This window comes from Numenius arquata, chromosome 15, assembly GCF_964106895.1.
Source record: "Numenius arquata chromosome 15, bNumArq3.hap1.1, whole genome shotgun sequence".
Taxonomy (NCBI): domain Eukaryota; kingdom Metazoa; phylum Chordata; class Aves; order Charadriiformes; family Scolopacidae; genus Numenius; species Numenius arquata.
The window spans coordinates 2,292,737-2,311,609 of NC_133590.1; the positions used below are offsets into that span (position 1 = coordinate 2,292,737).

The 18,873-nt window shown below is 50.3% G+C and overlaps 1 protein-coding gene across 1 annotated transcript in view; it reads left to right on the top strand.

Annotated features, from left to right (window-relative positions):
- ARMH3 (armadillo like helical domain containing 3) overlaps window positions 1-17,932 on the top strand; it is a 156,592-nt gene extending 138,660 nt beyond the window's left edge. The window contains exons 25-26 of the mRNA XM_074159007.1: window positions 8,806-8,922; window positions 15,617-17,932. Of these exons, the coding sequence (XP_074015108.1) occupies window positions 8,806-8,922; window positions 15,617-15,709 (210 nt within the window). The 3' untranslated portion in view covers window positions 15,710-17,932. The remainder of the gene's footprint in view (window positions 1-8,805; window positions 8,923-15,616) is intronic.
- Window positions 17,933-18,873: the final 941 nt, after the last annotated feature.

Here is an 18,873-nt window from a genome sequence, read left to right on the forward strand (position 1 = left end):
CACCTTGGGCTTCTAATGGATTGTGGTTTTAAAGCATTTCTGGAGCAGAGAACTCTTGTCCCAAAAGGGGATGCCATTTCTGCTGGCAGAGTTCAGAGAACAACCCTCACTTTCTGAGTGAGCTCATAAATTATTTATCTTTGGAAGAGGCACCTGTGAGCAGGGGAGAAAGACAGTAACTGAACCCTCCCACTCCATGGATAGAAACTGTCAACTTTGTAGGCTCGTTCCTTTAAAGATCACAAATCTCTCTGAGATCACTCCACAAACATCTGAGCTGCTGTGTATCATCTGAGCCTGACGGAAGGGCTCTGTGCTGAGATGAGGAAAAGAGGGTGTGAAATCAGAATCAGAATCAGAATCAGAATCGTAGTGGTTGGAAGGGACCTCAGAGATCATCGAGTCCAACCAACAGTAAAAAAAAAAAAAAAAACAAAAAAAAAACCCACACCACAAACAAAACCACCACCCACCACCTGAACACACAACAGCAACAACCAAACCAAAAACCATCACCCACCCACACAGCACCCCACCACAAACCAGTAATCTTGGACACTAGAGCATGCCCTGAAGAACCATGTCTACACGTTTCTTAAATACCTCCAGGGATGGTGACTCCACCACCTCCCTGGGCAGCCCATTCCAATGCCTGATAACCCTTTCAGTAAAGAAATGTTTCCTAATATCCAACCTGAACTTCCCCTGGCGCAACTTGAAGCCATTACCCCTTGTCCTATCATCTGTGACCTGGGAGAAGAGACCGACCCCCGTCTCTCTACAGCCTCCTTTCAGGTACTTGTACAGAACAATAAGGTCTCCCCTCAGTCTCCTCTTCCCCAGACTGAACAACCCCAGCTCCCTCAGCCTCTCCTCGTAAGACTTGTGCTCCAGACCCCTCACCAGCTTCGTTGCCCTTCTCTGGACCCGCTCCAGCACCTCAATGTCCCTCTTGTGGTAGGGGGCCCAAAACTGGACACAGTACTCGAGGTGGGGTCTCACCAGTGCCGAGTACAGGGGGATGATCACCTCTCGGTCATCTGTCCTTGCTGTTGCTAAGTAAAATGATAATAATAATAATAATAATAATCTTTTATGTACTATTGAAACCTTTTGTCTTGCGTAGAGAAGTGGCAAGGCCTGGATTTCAGTAGCACTCAAGTGCAAATGTATAAAAGAGGGGTTTAGGATGTGGGGAATTAGTCTTCCCTCGTTTTTGGCTGGGGACAGGGAGGTTCAGGGGACACAGCAGAACAGCCAGGAGTGACTGGCACGGACGAGGGACGAACTGATGGGCAAAGACTGTTCACTCCTGGGCTCCTAGATATAGTGTGTCCTGGCTAATGCTTAGTGTGCCGAGCAGAAGAAGACTGGCAAACACAAGGGGTCCTTGCCCTCGCCTGAGCGGTTGAAAGCAGCGTGAGGCATCTCCTCTCCCTGTGTCTTGGCTCACTCATCTTTGCTGTGTGCTGCTCAGCATCGCCCATCTCTCCATCTCCAGGCACTGAACAAGAGACTCCCATCAGTCCCCATCAGCTTTTGTTTCTCCACAGTTAGGACTGGGGCATGTGTTCGTGGCCCAGTGCCATCCTGGGGCTCATGGGCGGCTGCACCCACCTCTGCAGACCTTTCTCCTTCCTGTGACCCGAGACAGACCTCTCCTGTCTCACAGCACGGCATCGCTGGTGAATCCTGTGTTGGTGCTCTCTGTTTCATACCTCGGAGGAAGGGTTTGCCCTCCTTGATTGCCATCACTTAATCTTTTGGGCTAACTGAGCTTTTTACTATTGGAAAAATCCTCCTTCCAGGAATTTTTCCTGCCCTCAGGATGGTTCCTCCTACTCCTACAACTCGAGTTGCCTGAGTTGGTGGGGACTGTCTTACAGTCTTAGTCTGAGCAGCCTCTTGCTCTCAGCCCGCAGCAGGAGAGGGCCATAGGTCCTTCGCTTGCGCGTAGTACAAAGAGGAGCTGCTTAATGCAGGAGATCTGGGGCACTGGAGCAGGAGTGACAAAACGCTGTGGCCTGACTACACTTGAGTCTCAAGTCCAGATCTTTGTCTTCCCCACAGCTTGCACCAGACCCAGTCTGGATCCGTAGATGTGTGCTGTACGCACAGCATATCTTGGGAATCTGAGTTGCTAGACTACCATAGCAACATCCTCCTCCTCCTCCTCCTCTTAGCATTTGTGAACATGGAATTAATACTCATGGCTTGATCTCATAGAATTGTCTAGGCTGGAAGGGACCTTTAAGATCATCAAGTCCAACCATTTAGCTCCAGGACAGCTGCAAAGGTAAGGTAGTGTTGGGTCAGACAAATTCTCTGTGCTGCTGCTTGTCCTAGGGCAGGTGCTTTTCTTGAAGCCTCTCTAAATGGGAGCTGCTTCCAGGACAAGTTGGAAGTGTTCAAGACCAGGCTGGATGGGGCTTTGAGCAACCTGGTCTGGTGGGAGGTGTCCCTGCCCAGGGCAGGGGGGGTGGAACTCAATGATCTTTAAGGTCCCTTCCAACTCTGACCATTCTATGATTCTGTGACATGTGTGTAGCGCTGGCAGCCTTGGTGGCTCCTCACTCTGAACTTGGCTCCTGCAAACAGTGAAAGAGGAGAGGGAGAAGGAGATGAGTGCAGCTGGGGTCTGGGCAGAGTCTGTTGGGAAACGTGGCAGCTGTGTGTGTGTGTATTTATTTAACTTCTAATTATTTAGTTATGTGCTTTGTCTTTGGCACTTCTGGGGATTAATTCTAGCAAAGACTCCAGCCAGCATCAGCAACTTTTAAGTTGCTCTGTAAGAAGCGTGATGCCATTTGGAAAAAAAAAAAATATCATATTCCATATTAATTAGAAGATACTACTGTAAAATTTATGTCAATTATCTGGCACTTTCTTATGGAGAGGCAATAGGCTCTTTGTAGTCCAGGTGGCAGCAGCCTTTTCATTACAATGAGAAATGTTGCTGTTCAGTTGAATTCACGAGGAAAAACACTCAGGGACTATGAGTTGCTTGTGGAGATTAGTGGAGGAGAAAAAGGGGAAGATTTGTACTAAACCTGGAGTAAACAAGCCAGTTGGAAGACTTCAGTGTAAAATGCACATCAGTCTTCTGCTAGAGTAGGCAAACCCTCATGTCTTTTCCATCCTCTGAGCTGAGGGGACAGACTGCTGGGTTTGTTTGTGGTATGTTGGGCTTCGCTGAGGTTCTGAAGTGGGACTGCCATAATTCCCTCTGTGGTAGAGGTGGTGACAGGCACTCCACCAGCTCTGTAGGGAGGACAGGAGGCATGTTTGTCTGTCCCCAGCTGCCCTTGGCTCCTATAGCGTGTCATGCAGTAGCACTGGTGAGGGGTTGGCGTTACATGCCCCATAGACTGGCTGCTCCATCCTCCGGCGTGGGGCAGCTGGGACAGCAGCACCTGTGAGGGCTTGCTGGGCCTGATCTGGAGAGCCTCCCCCGGTCCCAGCCTGGAGTTGGTGTGGGGGGGCAAATGTATTTTAACTTGGGGGTTGTTGGTTTGGAGTTTTTTTGCCTTTTGCTTGATGTGAGATCATTCAGTCAGTTCTTTTCCAACTGCTTCTGCGTTGTGGTGGCTAATGACTGTCGATGGGGCATGGAGAGGCTTTAGTGAGGTGCTGGGGATGCTGACTGATTGCATTCTTGTCCTTTCCTGCGCTGATTAAAAAGACAGTGTAGAGACCTTGCTTTCTTCTTGCTTCTGTTTTTTTCTTGATTTTTCTATCATTACCCCTGCCTGCTTCCCAGAACCTACCCCCCACCAGGTCCTTCGCTGGGTGGTGTGAATTGGTGGTGCTCTCTAATTTTATGTTCTAGTAAGGCAGAAACTGCAGCTGCAGATGATGAAAGATTCTGCAGGTTAAAAGTTAACTCGGCGATGAAGCGGAGCGTGCCTGCCAGATGGATGGGCCCTAGTTCTGCATCTTGCCCGTTAGATTTCATTGCTCATGCAATGGAAGTTCCCTCTCTGGCTTTGCTGCTAACAGTGGCTGTGTTCTCCTGGACAGGATGGGGGTCAGGGACTGCTTGCATGTGATCCCCCTTGTTTCTTCAGGACGGGCTCTTCCAGAAGGTCCGGTCTTCCCTCGGGGAGTGCAGCAACTCGGCTCTTGTGGAGGATGAGTCAGAGGGAACGGCTCCGGTGCAGTAAGGAGGGAGGGAGCCTGTGTGTAGAGAGTGGTACGGCAAAGCACAGTCTGGTTTGAGTGTGCAAAATTTAAGGGCAGGGGCAATTGGTTCTGGAGGAACTGGTTTCAGAGCTTGTGTCCATGAGAGTCCACTGATCCTTCGGAGGTTGTCCAGCCAGTTTGCAAGGGAGCGGTAAGCTGGGGGATGCAGCTAAAGAAGGAGCCAAAAACTCTGAAATAATCTTGTTCCTCTGGGTGCAGCAGCGTGGCATGGCATGGGTGGGCTGCTGCGGAGAGCTGAGCCCCACATCAGCCCCTCCTTTGGAAGCCAGCCCCCCAGCTATGTTACCCAGAGGGTTGCCTCTACTCACAGGTTAGAATCATAGAATGGTCAGAGTTGGAAGGGACCTTAAAGATCATCCAGTTCCAACCCCGCTGCCCTGGGCAGGGACACCTCCCACCAGACCACGTTGTTCAAAGCCCCATCCAGCCTGGTCTTGAACCCCTCCAGGGATGGGGCATCCACAGCTTCTCTGGGCAACCTGGGCCAGGGTCTCACCACCCTCACAGCAAAGAATTTCTTTCTAGTATCTAATCTAAATCTCCCCTCTTTCATTTTAAGACCATTACCCCTCGTCCTATGGCTCCACTCCCTGACAAAGAGTCCCTCCCCATCTCTCCTGTAGCCCCTTCAGGTACTGGAAGGCCGTTATAAGGTCTCCCCGGAGCCTTCTCTTCTCCAGGCTGAACACCCCCATCTCTCTCAGCCTGTCTTCACAGCAGAGGTGCTCCAGCCCTCGGAGCATTTCCACTGGACCTGTTCCAACAGGTCCATGTCCTTCCTGTGCTGAGGACTCAGTGCTGGACACAGTACTCTCACGAGAGCAGAGTAGTAGGGTGTCAGTGTTACTGGGGAAGGAGAGCTACGGGGCACGGACAGTTGTAGCTGCAGGAGGAAGCTGGAATCTGAGTGCTACAGAAAACACTTGCTGTTCAGAGCAGCTCCTGAAAGGTTGGTTTGGGGACATGTACACAGGGACCTGAATTGCTGACGTTTCTCTGGAACTTCTGGAAAGCAGTCAGTGAGGGAGCGGTGGGGCAGGGGGTTAATTTGATGGCAAATTGTCTTTAAATTACAATGGTGCAGCTCCACTGACTCCTGGTTTGTTGCAGTGGAGTAAATGAGCGAATGTAGCCTCTACGGCTGATGCAGGTGACTGCAGGAAAGGAATTCAGCAGCCTTCGCTTTTCTTGGATTGACCATGTCTGAGTTGCTTACTTCTGTCATATTGCTTTTTTAAGACTCTGATCGCCCTAAGGTAACCTACAAAAAGAGATATAGGTTGTGACTCCTCTTCCCTTTTTTTTGGCTGTAAAGATCCAGTAAAGTTTTTTTTTTTTAAAAAAACACAATAGTTTGCTCTGCAATGTTTTTCCTTGCGGTCTGAGGAGCGTCACATCAAGCTTCTTAGAAATCATCCCCAGTCCATTTTCCTCTCTCCTTGCCTGACCCTAGAGGTGGTGTTCTTTCACCTGCTTGTGAGATTTTTAAAAACTGGATGACTATTTAACATCTGTGTGGGAGAGTCCAGCTAAAAGTCCCTTCCTTTAAGTTATTCATACTTCACCATCTTCGAATTCTAGGAAGAACGGGTTGGACAAGACCTTGAAGGAGAAATGCTTTATTCTCAAAACTAAATTCCTCCAGTTCTTTTGTATCTGACAGAAGGTTACAGATAAAGATCTCATGTGTTTCACGCAGAAGGGCGTTCTTCCTGCAGTAGTTTTCCCGAGCAAAAGTCAAAGCAGTGTGTGAGAAGGGCGAGGGATGCTGACACACAATCATTACAGAGGATGCGAGTTACACAGAGGATGCGAGTTTTGTCATCTCTGTAGAAAGCTGATGCCTTTCAAACCTTCATGTTAGATGCTTTTAATACCTCCTGCTGCTCTTTAACCTCTCCTCTGTCTAGCAGCTGCATCTTAAAGAGCAGATGAAATTGTCTCAAGGATGGCAGGTCCTAATCTCAGTAACAGTTCCTATCCATTATAAGATATGAAGTGAAATGATCTGTGAGTGGGTTTATCTCAGATCCCACGTAGCATTTTTTTCTCAGCAGCAGCAAGAAAGGGAAATTATCAGGCAGTGAGAAGCTGCTGTTTATTTTTAACTTACCCTTTCTTTTTAAGTTCTATTTCATAATTAAAGGAGATAAGGAGTGGAAGCCAACGAAAATACATAGCTAAAGGGATAAGCTGATCTCAAGTTCACTGCAGAGATTACAGTAAGTCGTGGGTAACACAGTAGAGACTTTGGGGCCTCTTATTCCTTCCCTGTCCTCCTCCTGGAGTCTCAGACTGAGTTCTTAGCTGCCTTTCAGAGGTGACACAGGAGGGCTGATTTAAAGGATGCTGCTCACAGGGCTCACTGCTGCACTCGGAGTTTACTGCTCTGCACCATGGTTTGAGGAGTGGTGTTGAGTGTCTGAAGAGATCTCTACTCGGAGCTAGCAATGAGGGATCCTGATTCTTCATGGAGAAGCGTGTACATCCATATGTCTGGGCACACCTGTGTGACGCTACACACGGCTGTGCATATGGGGGCACAGGGGAGTGAAGAGGAGTCAAGGGAAGGTTCCTGGGGAGTGGGGTAGCTCTGGGTGAAATGCTTCCACTCTGAGTTATTGCTGGAGCAGCTTGTTCTACTCCTCACCTTTCAAACAAGGTTTGTCCTCTGCATCTAATTAATCTTGGTCAATTTGGCTTCCTCACGTTGACAGGAGGATAGCCCTCTGATTCATGCAAGCTGCTAGATTCTTTATTGCTCAGAAGAAGGTGCATTATACTATTATTCTCCATCCCTAGTGGATAGTTGCATCCCAGAGGAAATCATTCCTGTACCCAGGCAGCTTTCATTGCTGCTCTTGGCTCCGTGATCCTTCTCGCAGCATCTGCACACAGAAACAAGGAGGCCAGACGGAATTTGGAGGTGGCTGTCATTGCAGGGGGTTCTTCCTTCCTGCCAGTGGAGCTGACAAACAGCATTAGGAAATGAGTCCTGGAGAGGAGGCTGCGTGCTCTTGCAGCAGCAGGATGCTGACAGGCTGTTCTTAAATAACATTGCAAAATGCTGATTCCTACCCCTGGCTCGCCTCTGCAATGCTGGAGTGCAGCGGGGCTGCGAAGAGGCTCTGCTGTGTGACCATCTCACCTGGGAACCACTTCTGGGACCCTTTTTTGCCCCCAGTCCTCACTTGGATGATGCCCTGTGGCTTCTGCCACTTCAGGCTCTAGCCTGCTTCTAAGCATTTGCCTGATTGTCTCTGTGTACCACTGCCAAAGTCTGGGGGGAAAGAGCTTTTGAAGGCACCCTAAGCAGGTCTAGGTTTCCTAGAGTAAAGGGTATAGGAACACGATTCAGCCCTGCAAAGGGCAGGAGCTGCCAGCTGCCTGAAAGGGCAGTCGAGGGAGTGTTTACATTGTTGGGAGGACAAGAGGAGAAGTAGAAAGGTTCCTTATTGTTCTGGTCACTGTTGTCTTAAATCCTCTGCAGTCCTTTTCTTAGGATCTTTTCTGAGTTGTGATGCCTTGGGGCAGAGTCCTCTTCCTTTGCACCTTATCCTGTGTAGTCCTCCTGGCTGAGGCTTTTCCTGAGCAGAGGCTACTGTAATGCAAACCTCAGATGTTGATATTCTGTTTAGCTCTCGGATCAAATGGTAACAGCCTGAGAAGTTCATGTGTTTAAGAGAATTGTTTCAAGCGTATGTTTTGCCCACGAGTGCTGAGCTATATGGCTCCTGATAGGAAGATTATCATTACTTGCCTCTCACAGATGCTTTGAGGAATGCATTTGTCCATGCAATGCTTTGAGGCTAAACAGCATTGTGGGAGTCCCTCTTGGTGTTCCCTAGTCAGGAAAATGAATAGTTCAATAGGACAGAGATGTGTAACTATGGATTTGCAAGTGTAGCCCGGTGCCGGGAGCCAGAGTAAGGCAGTAATATAAGCTGGAGTGCTTTGGTTGCAGTGAAAGCAGGTAATAAAATATCTCCTGGGTAGGAAGACCTGGATTCGTGTCTCCATCTGTTTCTAAAACCAGAGTCCGTACCAGGGTTGGTCTTCTCTTAGTGCATGTCAGAAGCTTGTTCCCACCTGGAGAGCAGGGCAGTGCTCTGGAAGCTGACCTGAGCAGCTGTAGAAGCTGGGGTTTAGCAGATTGTGGATGGTGGTTAGCGAGCCAGGAGGGAGGTGTGCTGGCAAAACCAGTGCTGGAAGGGCCACGGAGTCAGGCAAACCTGTGTTTGCGTAGTGCCTACGATGTTACATTTGGGTGTACACGTGGTAATTAGCTGCTTAATTGAATGAGATGTCTGCTTCTCCTGGTGACATAGCAATATTTGAAAGCTGCTGCTGTCATAGATGCAGGCTCATCCACTGTTCTCATGCACGGGGAATTCTGTAAATTTGAGGGCTGTTCCTTACTGGCATTAGGAAGACTTTAGTGCCTACCCCCCTGTTGTTAGTCATGAGCCAAATATTGGCTGTTAAAGCCATGTATGTTGCAAAAACAGGTGCCAGAGCTGTGATCTCTCTCAGCCTTGCTCCTCCTGTGCTGAGGCATCTGTGGATGCTGACTCCTCTGCCGTGTTTGGCTGTCTCTGGCAGGTTTTGGAAGTGGTACGGTCCAACTACGACACGCTGACCCTGAAACTGCAGGACGGACTGGACCAGTACGAGCGCTACTCGGAGCAGCATAAGGAGGCTGCCTTCTTCAAAGAGCTGGTAAGCTGCCTCCACTCTGCGGAACCAACACCCCTTTTCCAAAGCCTGGGCAGCGGGATTTGGGATATTGCTCTTGGGAGCAGCTCCGTTACTCCATTGGGCTGCCTCCAAAGATGGGGCAGGAATCGGATCTGAACAGACACCGCACGTGTCAACACAGCTGAAAGCTGCCTGCCCTGCAGTACGTGGATATGTGGTTGGGGAGGAACCACCAGGCTGCTCAGGCCAGCAACCGGGCTGTCAGTCTCCGTCCCTTCTGCCCCGGGGATTCATAGATTCATAGATTCATAGATTGGTCCAGGCCGGAAGGGACCTCCAAAGGTCATCTAGTCCGACCTCCCCGCAGTCAGCAGGGACACCTCCTACTAGACCAGGTTGCCCAGGGCCTCGTCGAGCTTCACCTTGAATATCTCAAGGGAAGGAGCCTCAACCACCTCCCTGGGCAACCTGTTCCAGTGTTCCACCACCCTCACGGTAAAGAATTTTTTCCTAATATCCAATCTAAATCTCCCCTTCTCCAGCTTAAAACCATTGCCCCTCGTCCTGTCGCTGCAGGCCTTTGTAAACAGACCCTCCCCAGCCTTCCTGTAGGCCCCCCTCAGGTACTGGAAGGCCGCTATGAGGTCTCCCCGGAGCCTCCTTTTCTCCAGGCTGAACAACCCCAGCTCCCTCAGCCTGTCCTCATAGGATCCACTGTGCTTTGTGGTGGTAAATTTGCATGGTGGAGAAACTCACTGCTCTCACCTGGGGTTTATCACACGGAGCAACTTAACCTTTTTGCTGTTGTTAAGGGGACCACAAAGTGTGGGACTGAGCAGACTACGTGATGCTGGTGAAACATGGGTCTGCTCCTTGTTTTCCTCCATCACTCACAAAATAGGGTTCTCAAGCAAAGAAAGCTAAGACATTCCCTGGAAGTGTCTCCTCCTGCCGGAGGAGAAGACTAATGATAGGAAGCCCCACAAAAATAACATAGTGGAGACAAAACGTGAGGCCAAATAATTTGGGTTGATAGTTATATTCTTCAGCAAGGCAATTTGCTCACCCTGCTCCAGAGAGACAACATTTTCTTGTTGGATGGCTGCATGGCAGGAGAGGCGATGTTTTCGTAGTGGCGGGTGTCTGAGGGGAGCCTGGTTTTCCTCGCTTTTGAATCATTACAGTTTCAGCGAAGGGAGAGATCTCTTAACTCTGGCAGCTTTCTTTCTCCACCAGTCTGAGAGCTGATTCTCCCTCGCAGCTCTGTCCTTGCTGATTGATGAGTAAATTGATGCCTGCCCACTCCGTCACGAGTCTGCAGGAGTTTGGGAATGTTATGCCTCCCTCTGTCTACTACTGCAAGCACGCCTGAATTGGTGTTGCTTCCTTGTGCAGAATGCTTTTTAATGTTTTTTTGGGTCATTCCAGCACTGCCATTGGGTAGGGGATGGGCAAAACCGCTTGCAATTACTTTCATGCCATTTTTCTGTGCTCTTTTGTGCCTGTTTTTGTCTCTCGCGCCTGCTCTTTGATACCGTATCTGGAGTACATCCAAAGAAATTTGACCGTAGCCTTCCCGTGCCACGGGCTTCTCCTGTTACCCGGGAATGAGACACATTCATGTTTGTGTTGTCCTCTGCTCTGTCCCAAGGGCTTCTGCCCTCCTCGGCCAGCATCTCCTTCCCCAGCCTCTTGGCCACGTGGCTGCTCTGCTTCCTGCCTGCCCCACTTTCCGCGTGGCCTGGCAGAAGCTCAGGCTGATCATGCCAATTGATTAAAATGACATTCTCAGTCCTAAGATCATTACAGCTACAAAATGCTTCAGCTAAAATTATTTTCTTCCTAGCCTGTTTGGTTTTTGGTTTTTGTTTTTTTTTTTTCCAAAATCCCAATTTTGTATCATTTAAGAATCTGTTTAGCATAACCAGCCCCTTCTCAACTCCCTTCTGAAAATTGCCCGTTCAGGTACCCCTGGGACCCTCTCCTCAAGAGCATATGAAAGCCTGAATAATTACTGTCTAAATGTGCTGATTTGACCCAGTTGTGAATCTGTTTAATCCACATTTCTCTAGATGCCCTGAGAATTGGGGCCCTATTAAATGTTCTTTACTCACAGCTACAGAAAATCCCCTGCATTCCATTAAGCTGTTCCCTCAGCACAGCGGGGAATCAACCTGATGCGTTATGATTTGTCTTCAGCAAACCCAGCCGGCCTCCTGTCCTCCACGAGGTTTTTTCCTCCAGGTGCACAGTGACTGATAGCTTTATTAATTGTTCAAACAACTCATCAAAAAGGCCCCTAGTCTGCCCTGTCCTCCCCGTATCCTCTTCAAACCAGGTACTTGGCTTCCTTTTTGTGAGGAAAAAGCTTCTGAGTCTTCACTTCGCCTTCCGTCGCTGGTCTGATGTTGGATAATATCCCCCTGCCCAGCGCGTTGTGTTTAAGTGCCGAGGGCCGACGGATTTCATGGAGGGGGCAGAGTGAAGTTGCTGCAATTTCCTTCATGGGCTCTGCCAAAGGAGCAGGGCTGGTGGTGAACTACAGGTTTCCAGTATGATTTCCAAGCTCACGCTGGTCCCATCAGGTCTTCCTGAACAGGATCTGTTTCCAAATGATTCTGTCCAGATTCTGCCTGCTTTTCTTCTCTCTTTCTGTGTGATTGCATTAAAGCAAATCCTTCTTGGTGGGGAATGACACGCGGGAGCCATTTTTCTTTTTGGCTGCCTTTTCATCTCTCTGTGCTCCCATTAAGTGGGTGAGCAGAAACTTCCCCAAGCCATTCTCTTGGCTCCTTTATGTTTAGAAATCTTGTTCTCGCTCCTTTGACGTGCTTTGCTAATGCACTGCTTCACTCCGCTGGCTTTGCCTCAGTGCTGCTCTTCCTTGCTAATCCCAAAGAAAAATCTGCTTTCTTCTCCCATTCCCTTTTCAAAGAAGCTTTCAAAGGCCTTCGATGCTGCAGCCACGTTGTGGTTGGAAGGTGATGCGCAGAGCGTTCTATCGGTTGGGTTTTCTGGCCTGTTGTGCTGCCTTTGAGGGGCTAGAGGAAGGAAGTTAGGAAGTTTTATAACACATTTTTTTCTTTTCCTTTTGAATCCTCAGGGATGTCATTTGAGGTCTGTGCTGCTTTGATAGAAGGAATGGTTTGGATGTGAGCTTTTGAACCCTCACGCTGCAGCCGGAGGAATGCGTGGAAAGAGATTCAGCGTCTTTCCGAAACATTCAGTGCCTTTGCAGTTGGATAGGTTTCAGCAGAGTCTCAAAATAGTCTGATTAAGGATTGATTTCTGCAGGGGAAATTACACTAATTTGACTTTTAATTAGATGTAGTAGTCAGTGTAAACCTTCCTCCCATTGTACAAATTTCTTAAGAGCTGCTTGCTGGTTGGAAACAGGTTTAATTGGTGGGGCTTGCTGCAAAGTAGGAGTGTCTGTACAGCATTGCACTCGTCCGGCTGTAACGAGGGAAACATTGTTCAGTTCTAATTCTGTGTCGTGTGGTTAATGCCACTGCTTCATCCATTCTTTATTTGCTCATTGTTCTCCAGGTGATGTCAGCCTTTCATGCATTTTCTGTTTCTTCAAAAGCTGTGGCTTAAATGTGATCCAAGCTGCTAAATGGGAGGAAACAATTTTAAAAGCTCTTCTGGCCCTAGCGTGCTCCAGCATGTTCTGTACAGAAGGGAGAGAGGACGCGTGCTCTGCTTTGGCTTCCTTGCAGGATGAACGTTAGAGCTCTGAGCTTACTTTCTGAGGCTGGTTTTGGCCCCTTGTGTGAGCCACTCAAGAGTTCTGGTAGCTTCCAGGCTGGCAGCCAGGCCTGGGCTGCCCGCTGCCCCACGAGCTAGGAGGAGTCTCCTGGGCTGTAGCCTTGTGGATGGAGCAGCTCGGCCAGGCTGCAGGAAGCTTCTGAAGTTTATCCTTGTTACAGGCTGACACCTCCCTGTGTCACTGTCTGCTCTTCCAGCCCCAAAAGGGAGCTGAGCTCTGGCTCCCTGTGCTGAGCCCTGGTGCTGGAGATAACTTGATTTAACTCTAATTTGCGCTATTCTTACCTTTTAAGCTGGTTGGCTCGGAGCTGCCTGCTTTCTCACAGCAGAAGAAATGCTGGGCAGAGATTTGTAGAAACGTTAGTGTCACCTTGTGTGTTGGTATCATGCCCGCTCCTTTCCCCAACTTGTGGTAAAGCAGATCTAAGTCCATCTAAACCGCTCTTGACCAAAGTTTGTGTCTAAGCTCCTCTTGAAACCTGAGGCTGTCTTTAAGTGAAAACAGCTCCACGCTAGCCCCAGGTGATCTGCTCCACTGCTTCACAACCCATAAGTCTGAAAGTATTTCCTCTTTTCCAGTGTAAATCTTCTTTATCTTAAATTAAGCTGAGTATTTCTTGCCCCATCCCTGGGGAGCCAGAGAAATATTACTCACTGTTCTCTTTCTGACCTCATTTTACATATTGGAGAGTGTTTGCTCTATTCCTCCTAAACCTTCTCTTTGCAAACTAAACAGGCTTAATTTCTTGTGCTCTACCCCATAGCTACAGTTTCTGTGTTCTCATCATGTGTCACTCCAGCCTCCCTTTCTGGTCTTATAGCGACTGCTGTCACATCCTTCTTGGAGACCTTGACGTGTATACGAGTTGGGCATCTTCTGTTGCTGGTGCTTGGCCCCTGGCAGCAGCTCCTGACACCAGGAGCTCATTTCTGCTTGTTTTTTCTGTTGCTGGGACCCAAAGAAATGCTTCTAGTCAGAATAAGGATCCTGGCTTACGCTACGTGTGGCATCTGGCCCTTTCTGCAGGGAGTCACGTTCCCCGGAGAGGACTCCCCGCCTCTGTTTAGCCATGTTGTTCCCTTCTTGTCAGAACCGACTGGATCGCTGAGGTGGGGAGCACTCGGTAGGACTGGGACCAAATCCTGTCGGGGGACTCCTGTCTCCTGGCAGGGAGAGAGCCCACTGTAAACCAGTGTTCTGGAGCCCAGTTGCAGTGATGTTTAACGTAGGTTGTAACCTGTGGTTACAAGGCGTGATCCCAAGCTAGTTCAGTGTGGAGCAATTCAAAGGAAGTCCAGAGAATAGAGGTGAGGGGGTGCTCCATGGGAACGAAGACACGTGGGGTCTCTGCCAAGCACCCTGACGGAGGAGAGTTTGTGGTTTCTGCAGATTCCATAAAACTGAAATATTCTTTGTTTAAGTGTAGACGTCTTTGCGAGCTTACTGGGATTGTTAGGGTCTGTGCAACGGGGCTCACTGGGGTTCATTTCACAGCTTTCCCTGTTAACCTTCCATGTTTTGATTTGCTTCCCACTCTTACACATTCTTTCTTCTTGGGAGCTTTCTGCCCTTCCCCTCTGGTTTTTTTTTTTTCTCACCAGGGCAGCAAGTGGGACCCTCAGCAGTATAAACGCTGCTGACTTGCTCTTCCAGCCCCCAGTGCTGGATCCTTCGTTCTCCTTCTATATAATTCATCCCCCAGTGCTTTTAAAAAGCACAAAACACTAACCAGGTCAGCAACAACCTTATTATCACAGGCTCCGACTCTCTGGGAGCTGTAATCCCGTTGTTTGGATGAGCTTGTGTCAGTTTTGCTTTCTGTCGCTGCCGCACAGTCGCTGACACAGATGATGTTTGACTTTGTTTTCTCGTTGCCGAGTGCGGCTGGGACCGAGCCCAGCCTGGGGCCGGCGTGTTCGGCCAAGGAGTCCTCAGGCGTGGAGGGGGAAGGGAAGCTGCTCTGCTCTTCGGGGCTGCCCAGCTCTTCCTCACGGACTCTGGGGGTGACCACAAGTCCAGGCATTGTTAAGGGGTGTCTCCTCTTCAGAGACAGCTGGCGAGCCAACTTCAAGTGGAAGGCACTCAGCACAGAATACACACAGCTGGCTCTGAACCCAGGGGTGATAATTTGTGATTACAGCACAGCAGCGTGGCCTCTGTCCTTTCCTCGACTCCGTACCTTGGGCTCTGCGGGTTCTGGAGCAGGACAGAGGCCGTGGCACTGCATTCATCCAGGAGAACGCTGGCTCGCACTCCAGTGGGGACTGGTAGAAAATGGTCTTCCAGCTGCACCCTGGAAGTGCTCGCTTTCCCCATCGCTTTGCCCCAGCACAGGAAACATCATGGCTCGTGCACCCAAACAGAGCATCCTTGCTCTGTTGGAATTTACTCTGCTTGCTGGGACGTCACTATAGACATTCCTGTTATTCCAGGAAGCAACTAATCATAGAATCATAGCATGGTCAGAGTTGGAAGGGACCTTAAAGATCACTGAGTTCCAACCCCCCTGCCCTGGGCAGAGACACCTCCACTAGACCAGGTTGCTCGAAACCCCGTTCAACCTGGCCTTGAACCCCTCCAGGGATGGGGCAGCCACAGCTTCTCTGGGCAACCTGTTCCAGGCTCTCGCCACCTTCACAGTAAGGAATTTCCTCCTAATATCTAATCTAAATCTCCCCTCTTTCAATTTAAAACCATTACCCCTTGTCCTGTCACTGCACTTCCTGACAAAGAGTCCCTCTCTGGCTCTCCTGTAGGATCCTCAGGGATTTCTTGCGAAGATGGAGTCTCAGTGAGAGCTGCCTGCAGCAAGTTTTCTGGGGCTATAACAGCGTGCAAAACAGCTTCGTGCTGAACCTGGAGGTCAGCAGTGTCAAAGCCGCCGTGTTTATGGGGAGCCAGGAAAAGTCCTTTGGCTAAACCGTCTTTTTTTGTCTCTGTCAGGTCCGGTCCATCAGCATCAACGTGAGGAAGAACCTTGCTTTCAACACGCTGAGCCAGGAGCTGCTGCTGAAGGAATTCTCTACGATCTCCTGAAGCAGGGCTGCAGCCGCTGCGCAGGGCTGACCAGAGACGGGCCCGAGGGGCAGGGACACCACAGATCTGCAGCCGGTCGCCCCTTGCCTTCCGCCTGCAGAAGGGACTGCATTTCTTCTAGGGGAGAGCCTTGCTGCTGTGTGTTTGATCCCAAAGGCTTGCGTTTCAACAGGACTGGGGCTGAGGAGAGGTGGTCGGCATGGTGAGGAGGAGGAGGAGGAAGCAATCCTGTCAGGTGCCATGGGGGTGGGCAGCCGTTCCTGTGACGTAGCAATGGGAGTTTCCCTCCACAGCCTCAGGGAAGATGTGCTGGAAACCTTTGTAGCAGAGCAGGGGAGAGCTCACAACCGAAATAATAAAACCAGTCCAGCTGTGTGAGACAGTTCTGGGTTGAGATCGCTCGCCTGCTCTATGGTAAGGGCTGGTCTTTTCCATCAGCCCGGATCAACCCACCTTCCTGCAATGTAGGTCAAATCCACCAGCATCCCATTGGGAATGGCTTTGGGATATGAACCAGTTTCCCCAAGGGGCAGGCCCTGCTCACTGCTGGCTCCTGATGTCAGAAGGTGTCACCTGAACCAAGCCATCGGATTACTGGAGAAAAAGTTTTGCCTCCAAGGCTGTTGACTTACAGAGTCCAGTCTGAGGGTCATCAAACAGAGCACTTTGTAACTGGAGACCAGCTCTGCTCGGGGTCACCGTTGCTTCCAGTAGCCCAGCTCATCTCTGCTGTTCCTAAGGTTGAGGGACATTTTTAGGTACTCCACTTTCATGGGGCAGAGGACAGGCTGACTCCCTCCCCCCACTCCCCTTATTGCCCACCAGAGACTGCATTGCGACAATCCTGCTCTTCCTCCCAGGAACCTCTGCCTTGCCCACGTTTGCAAGTGCCTGGTGACCTTCACGAACTAAGAAGCCCCTGGTTTTTCCCTTGTGTGTAGCAGGCAGTTAAAATGCAGCTGGAGAAGTAGTTCCTTCCTTTTGTAGCTTGCCCTCCTGTCTTCACCAAGCGACTCGCAGCAACAGTCTGCTGAGAACTTCCTAAGGAAGGCATCCGGGAGGATGCTCCGGGGCACGAGCAGACCTTTCTGCTCCAGAGCCGGTGTTTCAGAGGTGCCCAGCTCTGGCGGAGCCTGTTCCCAGGCTGTGTCCGCTGCCAACTCAGGAATACCTGCTCCCTGCTTGTGCATTTTCAGCTCCCGGCAGCGACATCAGGATCTGTCCTGACTTGCTGGAGCGAAGCAGAGAAGTTACTACATCCCAGATCCACTTTTTTTTTCCTTTCCCTAGAAAACAGTTTTTTGAAAAAAAGAAGTGCCTAGTCCCACTCTTAGCCTCAGAGGTTAGAGTAGTGCGAGTGATGTGAATGTCATGCTCATTTACTACCATTTTTAGGCAAGGCTTATTCATGCTAATGTGTGTTAATTATGTTAATGTTTCATCTTTACCTGCCGTGAGCATGGGAAACTGAGGGCTGTGTCCTTGGCCACCGACTGGTCACAGTACCCGATGAAGACAGTATATTTTCCTTGGGAGCACCAGCTTCTCCCAACAGAGGATACTCTGCCTCAGCACGGAATTGTCTGGCTTTTATCAGCTGAGCCAGACACTTATTTGCTTTCCTGCCGTGCAAGTGTAAGGAAATGTATACGTGTCGGAGGGACGGGGCTTGGGGGAGCGAGCAGGCTCCAGAAAATCACTCTGCTTGAGAACAGGCCAGGACACGTAGAAGGAGGCAGCTTCTCCAGTGGCAGATGAGTAAAACCGCATCACGCGGCGCTTGCTCTCTGTGTGCCTGGGGAGCTCCTGCCAGACGATCTCGCCTCTGAGGAGGGGGGAGTTTCTTCTAAAGGGGGCTTGAGTTGCTTCCTTGAGGTGCAGCCCCGGCATCGCTGCTGTCGGAGCACGGGGTCACCCAGCTGAGAGCAGACAGGTAGGTGAGAGGGTTGGGGATGAGTCTGACTCCGCCTCGGCAACCTCTGGGATTTTGAGCTTTTCGCTCTGGGCTCCGAGCTGTCGAAGGTCTCGTCTCCCCCAGGGCGCTCCCTCGCTGAACCGAGAAACCCGGGCCGTGTCTGGGAGCAGCTCCTGAGGTCAGCCCTCACCCAAGGCTGACCTGGGGAAGACGGCGACACGCGTCCTCTTGTCACGCTGTCACCGAACCAAGCACTGTAAATGGATGTACATACAAAGCTAGAGCTCAATAAATAGCAGAGCCCTGCCTGTCCGGAGTGTGCAGCGTTTGTCCATCACGGAGGGGAGAGTGGGGTGGTTACGGGGGTGGCCCTGTCGCTGTGTTGTGGCCAGCTGGCTGCAGCAGGGCAGTCACTTGCCCTTGGGCTGCTCCTGCCTGTGCGGAGGGAGGTTGTGGTGCTGCTCAGCGGTGCCTCCTCCTTGGCCCAGGCTGCAGGTACCAGCCAGTAGGGAGCATCCCTCTGCCTCCGACGTGCCCCTGGGGCTGCCAGTAAGGAAAACGGGAGCCAGGCTGAGAGCCGGTGGATGTGAGCGAGGGATGCAGCGATGGGCACGGTGTGATGCTCTTTCTGCTGCTGCTGTCAGCAAACTCCTCCTCGCAGGTTCTGCCGCAGATTTGCCTGTTTTGTTAAACGCCATACTACTACTTGTGTTTTGAGGCCAGCTTGAACTGAGAAGTCGTCATTTAACTCTAACGTTCAGCCTCGGGACGTGGCTGATGGCCCCAAACTTTCCTGTATCTGATCTGAGCAGTTGAGTGTATTTTATTGTATCTAATTCATAACCCAGTCTATTATTGGAAGAGCTGGTTTTGAGGCTTGGGGAATGAGGGGAGAAATCAGATTGCTGCCTTTAAATTAGGCAGCCGCTGCAGGGAGACAAATATTTTACAAAATAATGACCAAATTCTAGAGGAGAAAAATTGAGTTTGAGCTAAACTTTGGAGGGAGTTATTAAAAATTGATTTTTAAGTGCCACTGTGATTTTGGGTATCGTCTCTTCTTCCCTAGCTCTTAGAGGTCCCATTTTTCATGCAGACCTGAGAGAGAGGCAGCTCCTCAGGAGCTGAGTCTCCCCTGCCCAGGCTGCGGGTTGTCGGGAGACACACCGTGCCTTGGGCACAGGGAACCGGTGGGAGGCTGATGGGGGGAGTCAGCTGCCTGTGAGGGTTTGGCTGCTTCTGAGGGTGC